This window comes from Charadrius vociferus, unplaced genomic scaffold, assembly GCF_000708025.1.
Source record: "Charadrius vociferus isolate BGI_N301 unplaced genomic scaffold, ASM70802v2 scaffold436, whole genome shotgun sequence".
NCBI classification, from domain to species: domain Eukaryota; kingdom Metazoa; phylum Chordata; class Aves; order Charadriiformes; family Charadriidae; genus Charadrius; species Charadrius vociferus.
Genome location: NW_009649187.1, coordinates 4,636,961 through 4,644,900, shown reverse-complemented (window position 1 = coordinate 4,644,900; position 7,940 = coordinate 4,636,961). Strand labels below are relative to the sequence as shown.

Sequence of the window (7,940 nt, the reverse complement as noted above, 5' to 3'; positions counted from 1 at the left end):
GGTCCGGGGTTCGGGGTGGGGGGTACTGCCTGTGGGGTGCTGCTGCCGCCTGGTCCTGCCTGTAGCCGCTGCAAAGCTTTTCTCATCCTCCTGTCATCCTCACACGTTTAGCTTGGCGGTGCTAATTAGTAACTTTGCAAAAACCCGTATAACAGGGTTTATGATGGGATGAACTACGGAACAGGTGTGAGGTATGCAAGACAGTCCAATGTTCAAAAGTCTAACCAGGTCTTTGCCCCTGGTGTCATTGCCATCCTGACTTTTTTTTTTTTTTTCCTTCTGATCTGTTGTGCAACCTTTCAAGCATATAAGCCTTGTCTTGCTGATGTAACCAGCACATCCTTTCTTGTTTCCCATAAGCAAGGCTTTCCCAGGGGTGACCAGCCTTAGAGTTCAGGATGTGTCCAAGCTAAACAACCCTTCCTTCTCCCCACCACGTTTATTTTACTTATACAGGAAAAAAACTTCTGCAATTTCTTGAGCTTTAAGTGAAGAGGCAGAGAGGAAAGGGCAATTCCCATTTCTTTAAATCTGGCTCTTGTAGTTCCAGTTTCTTATAAAGGATGATCATCTCTTTCCCTGAGAAATCCAATTCTGCAGTGGTGGACGTTGTTGGTCCTACTGGTTATCACTCTCTCAGTCGCAGGAGGAAAGAAGTGCAGATGGTGGGAAAAAGGTGATTGGTGGGATACATCTACCTTCCCACAAAACCCACGTACCAGCTCTGGATGTCTCTGTGGACAGTTCTCTGTCCTTGTCTCTTAGTTAGCCTGGTGACCACCTTGGCTTTCCACAACATCACAGTAAATTTTTAGCTTTCCAACAAACACATTCATCCTAGCAGCTAGAGGGGAAGTAAATGATTAGACTAACTTGTGTTGGTCTAACCTGTTGTGTTCTATTTCTTGGAAGGGGCATTCAGGACTCCTCTCTTCCTTGCTGTAGTTCCCTGGAAAGGAGACAGGAAGGTTTATGGCTGCGAGGGCATCTGGCTAAAAGGCAGGGTACAGGTTATGCCCAGGCCTTGCGTAGGCTGCAGAACTAGGGGACTGCAGGGTTTCCAAGTTCTTCACGTGCAACATCAAGGCAAGAACTTTAAACTTTTTCGGTTTTTTTTGACTGAGTGAAGGGATCCAAACTTGTCCCCCGTCAGTTACAGTGACAGAAAGGGAAAAGCAGAGCCTTGACAAATGAGCTCTGCTGCTGTGCCTAATAAATGAATCAATATTAATGGTTGTACTCATATTGATATATTTCCTACTATGTAGGCTCTGATGCAGGGACAGGGAGAACAGTTCCTTCCCATTGCTGTTCACATGTCCTCCCTTTCAGGTCTCCCACCCTGAGCTATAGAGGCAGCTGATCTGCTTGAACCAGAATGCTTTATAACTTTGTGATTACAAATAGATACCATATTTAATTTTCCTTAATGTACCAGTTTGTACCATGTTTTTTGCTTACTGTGGCATGTCCCAGGCCCTTCTCTGTGGGAGGGGGAACTCCTGCTGTTCTTCAGGGTAAATGGTGTCTGCAGCAAATCCTAATTTCTCTTCCTATTTGTAGTTGCGAAGTATCTTGATACTGGTGTAACTGAAACATGATACGCAACATGTGTAATTCTTATTTTAATCACATCGGTATTTCTGAAGCAAACTTGTGCCAGCAAACAAGGTGCATGTGACTGGCCTTCATTTTCGGAAGCACAACCGTTTTTGTTCCTGTGGTTCTTCACACAGGTTCATTAATAGGTTTTTCTCTACGGGCTTTGTGGGGGTGGGAGGGGGGTAAGCATGTTACGCCTGAAGGAGGGGAGCTTGAGTCTCTTTAGCTTAAGTGGTAGCAGCTTGCATTTATAGTCCCCACTGTGTTGAGCAAGACAGTGACCATCACAGATGGGCTTGGTTTTTACTTCATTAGATGCCCTTTGAGCTAGCATCCCTTCAAGAACTTGTCTCCTTCTTAAAGGCTATGTGTATTGTTCTAAATCTGTGGGTTTTCGTGCCTTTGGGGACTATTGGATGTCTTCCAGTGCGGATGTCCATCCTTTTGGAAACTTGGCACGAGTAAGGATTGGTGTGGTGTGCGTGAACTTGCTTTTCCAAGACACTTTCTGCAGAAATCCTTGCTCACGGGTCTCCTTCCCTGCGTGATTTTGTGTTCTTTGTCTCAACAGATGGGAACTGCTCAAAACAACAGTGACCTCAAAAAACTCCATGCAGTGGAGCTTGACCTGTGTAACAAGGACATGATGGCAGACACATTTGATCACAGCATTATTTCTGTTGGAGAAGAGGAAGGAGTGGGCAATTTCCAACGTTCTCTTCCAACACGAGAGTCCCTCCGATCCCCTCGGGGCTCTGTTGTGAGTTTCCATAACATCCAGTACTCCGTTAAGCAGTCCAGTGGATTCCTATGTAAGCGGAAAACTGTGGAAAAGAAGATCCTTCATAATGTTTAGTAAGTTCTTGCTTAAGTAAAGTACTGGAGGGTAGGAATTAATCTGCTGCTGTGAATCAGTGACTTCAGTGTCACCTTCCAGATCCAGCTGTGCTGGTAAGGAAATGACTGCCCTCCTGCCAGTCCGCAGTTCATGTGAGCACTTTCTAATTTGCTTTTAGGCAAAATAACTGGGATATAGCTGGAGCAGTTTCAGTTATTGATCTGAGGAAATTAGGACCAAACTCGTGTGAACTCTTCTGCCAGAAGATCTGAGGGTTCCCTTAGTTACAAGTTCAAGCTGCAATCGGAGGAAATAAGCAGCAGAGAGCAGTTGTGTCTTCTTTTCAAGACTCAGCTCAGCAGGGAAGACAATTTCTGTCTTTTGTAGATTGCTTTTTATGTCCAGCTCTGGTTCTGGCAGTCTGAGACAAGAAAGGAAAAATGCTTATTGATTTCAGATTTAAGCAGAAGTTTTTAATAATCTCTAAGTTTTCCTTTCAACAGCATTTTGTTCACACCTTACCTCTACTATGAGCTGCATGTGAACAGTCCTCCATTTGGACATAACTCTTTCCTTCTTCCAGTGGCATTATGAAGCCAGGCTTGAATGCTATCCTGGGGCCAACAGGGAGCGGTAAATCTTCGTGAGTACTTTCTTCTGCTCCTTCAAATGGACAGTCAGCTGTTCAAAGAGGATTTGGGGTTCTGAGGGTTGGGGGAGATGTGAGGGATATGCGGGCTTAGACCTTGGCATGCCCGTGAGAAATCTGGTGATGCAGTCTGACCTTGTGGCCCGCTGCTGTCAGCTTTGCTGGATTTCTCACCTTGCAGCGGAGTCCCTCATCTGCTCCAGCTGATGGTCCATATGACTGCAGTCACCTTTGGTGGTGGCCTGAGTTAAGATGCCAGGCTGAACTGGGCTGACTGGAGCTTGGGTTTAGGCTCTGTCTTAGACCTGTAATGGGGTGAGGAGGGGGTGCAAGCTCCCTCAGGGCAGGAGAGATGTCATCCCCTGTGAAGTCACTGCAGCAAGACTTCCTTGAAGATGCTTCTTGTGGTTTAGGCCAACCCTCTCTCTGACAACAGACAGGAATATGGTGTAATGTCAGTCTGTAGGATGCTCTGGATCCTCATGCCAGCTTGGCTGTGAGGGGTGGTGAGGGTGCACGTGTGCTTGAGTTCTTTGTATGAAAACACAGAGACATGCAGACTATCTCCAGCCAGTGCTGATGTTGTTTTCACTCCCGTATAACAGTGGTAAGAGAGCTGTTTGTCACTCTCTGCCTTTGAGAACGTCAGAGATGGGCGAGTATGGCCAGAGTTCACACAGGTGTGTCTTCGTGGTGACCCTTGATATTCCTCTCTAAGCAGACTGCTGGCTAATCAGGATGTTTTCAAGAGCAGCCCTTCGTCAGGGCAGTGTTTACTTAGCTAGCAGACAGGCTGGCCTCTGCATTGGCAGCAAGGAGAATCCAGTGTTATGTTAAAACAAAATTACGTTATAAAATTAATCTTAACTCTAGTCTTGTTTATACCCATTTGGATTAATTTCCTTGAGATCAAAGTCATTACTTCTGCGCTCCCCTGGCTGGAGAGCAGACTGCAGCTACTCGGCAGGGTGCTTTTGTCTCTGTGCGTATGAGGTTAGCCATTAATAGGGAGAGTGAGTTTATGTCTGTGAGGGGGTTGACTGCGGTGAATTTTGAGGGTCTGTATGCTGCCGTACTGCTGTGGCAGACCTCGTGCTGGAAAATCCCGTATCTACACCAGACCTTCTGTACAAAGAGCTAAAGCTCCCACAGAAGAGGCCGCCCCTTTTTGTGCCCTTTGGTTTGCGGCATGCCGTGAGCCGGCTGTAACTGCAGCCCAGACTGGTGGTACTTACCCAGGCAAAGGTAAAAGCAGCTGTTATGGCAAAACCTAACGCCCGGTGTTTGTCTGAAGTCTCCTAGATGTGCTGGCTGCCAGAAAGGACCCAGCAGGCCTGTCTGGAGAAGTGCTTATAGACGGCATCCCACAACCTCCAAATTTCAAGTGCATCTCAGGATATGTTGTGCAGGTGAGTAACTGCCTGGGAGGGAAGACCGCATGAGATGAGCAAAGCACGAACTACTAGGTTAGGTAATTTTCAGTGATGCCTACAGAGTCTAATTTGATAACTCAGATGTTACAGTATTTAGTGTTTTTCTGGGATGTGGAAGACAAGAGGATCAAACCGTTACTCCAACCAAGTCAAGCACAGAGGTTTTTGTCTTCCCAAAGCCACGTGGATGCCCAAACCACTGGGCTACTGTGGCTTGTTCTTTGGGCTCTGCCCTGCAGTACTAGCAAGAGTTTTTTAAAAAAAAAAAAAAAAGGTGAGGAAAAAACCCACAACACCCAAAATCTCTTGTAAAACTCAGAAGCAGTTCTAGCTGGCAGAAGTACCTTCAAGCTATCAGACAATAATTCTAGGAAGTAAATAGATCCCTGCTGTTCTTCCTCTGATTCTAGCTGGCTGGGACAGAGCTTCGTTCCACTCAGAGACAGGAAAAGCCGGCTGAATCTGCGGAAGTGGGTGGAGGCCGGGACCAATAATAGACCCCCGAAGCCCTGGGGGAGCTGAGGAGAAGGGGATTCTTGGCAGCCGTGTGAGCAGCCAAATCTGGAAACCATCCAGGCTTCTGACTGCAGGCAGATGTGAAATAGGCAGCTTTTCTGAAAGCTGCCAGCTGGGGGGCTCTGGGAGGATGCATGTGACGAGACTGGTGCTGACTCTTGATCCTGCAGGTCGAAGTTGCCCAAATCCCCAGTGTTTCGTGAATGGCCAGGAAGGTTCCTGCAAGTGGTCCCAGTCTGAGACATTTGTCTCTCAAATGTCCAAAGCAACCAGACTTAACCTTAAAATGATAGGCAAAGGTCAGATATTAAATGGTCTCTCTTCCCTTCCACCCCTGTGCAGTTTTCCCTAGATCAATAAAGGTGGCCCAAAGACTACAAACAACACTCAAGGCCTAAATACATAAATACATACATATTATAGGGTCATTTCTATGCAGATGAGCATATAGACATGCTCAGTCATGTGTTACTCCTGTAAAACTGCTGGTGGTCTTTCTACTCATGACTTGCATGTGAGGGTGTCATGCCACAGTTTGTTACATTTGATCTTAAAGTAGCCTAAATTCACAGTTGAGTTTCCAATGTGGTGACCCAACAGTTGTATTGGTGGGTCTGAGGATGGGCAGAGGGAGGCTAGGGTGAGAGACCGAGGGGGCATGAGGAGGGAAACGGTGGTAGGAAATTCCTAAGCCAGCTTGGGCAGCAAAGCCAGTTTATCATAACACCACACCCTGAGTAATCTGTCACATAGTTCTAGCACAGCAGCACGTTCAGTCTTCCTCTGTTAACTCCAGTGCCAAACCTGGTTGGCTGGCACATCCTTTGTGCTGCTGATCAACTACATCTGATGTGGAAGGAGTCCCAAAGCAGGCAGGAATCTGCTGCCCTGCAGCTTAGGGGTTGCGTCTTCTTCCAAAAGGGCACTAGATGTGAAAGGTGCTGGATTAACAGACACGTTCCTCAGCAGCTGCCCAGTGTTGCAGCCCTTCTGCCATCATACAGTGGGGTGCAGAATTGGCTGGAATATCATAGCAGGGGTGCTGGAGAAGCACGGCCCTCTGCATGGACCTGGCCTTAACTTTGTTTGGCTCATGGTTGTTACAGGTTGGTGTAGGCTGCCCAGATGCTTGTCAACTGGGTAGATTTGATTCTTACTCAAAATGCACATGAGTGTTGAAGCTTTTTCAAAGGAGTAGCCCTTAGAATAAGGTCTTGTGCCCAAGAGTTATAGGTAGTCGAGACATGGAAAAAATCAGGAGCATCTTGGTGCAATACTCTTGTTTCTGTGAGGAGCTGCTGCCAGCTGCTGACTCCTTGAGTGTCTCTACCTTGAACGCTGAGCACTAGCAATGTCCATTGGCTTCAGCTGGACTGGCAGAATTTTAACTCTTTACAAAACCAACTACCCGCTTTGCCTCTCTTTGGCAGGCAAGTGCATGTGCAGCACAAAATGGTACTGTCTTCACTTGAACTCCTGAGCCTGAAAGCAGGCTGAGGTGGTGCTTGGTGTAAGCTGAGAGCCTGCAGAGCTGCATTCTGCCCTTGGCTGCTACTGAGTGACCTTGAATTTTGTGTCATGTAAGTTTTGAAGCAGGGGTTGCCCCTTAGTCCAGTTTCCATTATGGTCCACAAACAGCTTATCCAGCAATGACCACTACAGGGACACTGGTGCCCAGTCCGGTGGCTGAGAAAGCTTTCCAACACTGTGTTTGTACTGCTTTCAGGATGACGTTGTCATGGGCACAATGACGGTGAGGGAGAACCTGCACTTCTCTGCTGCCCTGCGACTCCCAAGTTCCATCAGTGTTCAAGAGAAGGAAGATCGAGTCACGCAGATAATCAGCGAGCTGGGATTAAACAAAGTGGCTGATGCTAAGGTAAGCAGTGAGAACACCTTTCTCAGAAATCATACTACCTCTGGAAGATGAACTGCTTGGCTCCGGGCAGTATGGTGTACGCAGTGCAGCAGGAACCTGGCTAAACCATACTGCACACAAGAACTCAGTCTCTGGCTTGGGAGGTAGCTTGGAAAGAAGTATGTGTATTTGCTACTAAAAGGGGAAGATTTTGGACCATGTCCAGCATGTTGTATAAGTTCAGAGGGGGAAAAGTCGCCTAGTCATTGCACCTTGGAAAGCTGCTCAGTCACTTCCTGGCTTTGTGGGACAAGACAGGGAAATTGTTTTTACAGTGCTGAGAGCTGTGAGGGATGGAAAGCTGGGCTGTGATGGAGAAGTTCTGTGCAGCGCTTGTTCCTCCCAGCAGCGTTTTTACTCTACTTTTACTTTACTTAGCCCACTCCTACTTGAGCAGCAGGTGAGCTACCAACAAAAGGCATCCCTGAGCACCAATGCCACTTCTGACTGCTGTGGCCTCATCCTGGCTCTTCCTTGTCAGTGTCGTCCTTGTTCCCTGAAGTCATAAGGTGCTTGGTACTTCTGAAAATCAGGCTCTGCTTACTGCTACACGGTTCCTCACGCTGAGTCAGACCCATCATCTGCTGCTGGCCCTAGAGTTCAGTTGTGGGCCTCTGAAAATGAAAAGGGCTGCTGGGTGCGGAGTGCCCTGAGCTCCCGAGCATGCACTGACCAGGTCTTGTTGCAAATACCTGATTTCTTCTGCTTGTAGGTAGGAACCGAATTGATCCGAGGAGTGTCTGGAGGGGAACGGAAGAGAACCAACATTGGGATGGAGCTCATCACAGAGCCACCAGTCCTTTTTCTGGATGAGCCAACGACTGGCCTTGACGCCAGCACAGCCAATGCAGTCCTCATCCTCTTGAAGAAGTAAGAGTCAGTTCTTCAGGGCTCTGCTGCAATTTTGTTGTCAGCTCATTAGTAAAAAAAATGAATGCTGTTATGACTGAGTAGCTACAGTGCTCTTTTTTTTTTTGTAAAAAA

At 47.3% G+C, this 7,940-nt stretch overlaps 1 protein-coding gene across 2 annotated transcripts in view; it reads left to right on the top strand.

Annotated features, from left to right (window-relative positions):
* The first annotated feature begins 2,246 nt into the window (after nucleotides 1-2,246).
* Nucleotides 2,247-7,940, top strand: part of LOC104289738 (ATP-binding cassette sub-family G member 2-like) — a 16,653-nt gene continuing 10,959 nt past the window's right edge. For both annotated transcript variants that reach the window (XM_009888737.1, XM_009888738.1), the window contains exons 1-5: nucleotides 2,247-2,457; nucleotides 3,024-3,083; nucleotides 4,384-4,498; nucleotides 6,765-6,917; nucleotides 7,669-7,826. In XM_009888737.1, the coding sequence (XP_009887039.1) occupies nucleotides 2,249-2,457; nucleotides 3,024-3,083; nucleotides 4,384-4,498; nucleotides 6,765-6,917; nucleotides 7,669-7,826 (695 nt within the window). In that variant the 5' untranslated portion in view covers nucleotides 2,247-2,248. The remainder of the gene's footprint in view (nucleotides 2,458-3,023; nucleotides 3,084-4,383; nucleotides 4,499-6,764; nucleotides 6,918-7,668; nucleotides 7,827-7,940) is intronic.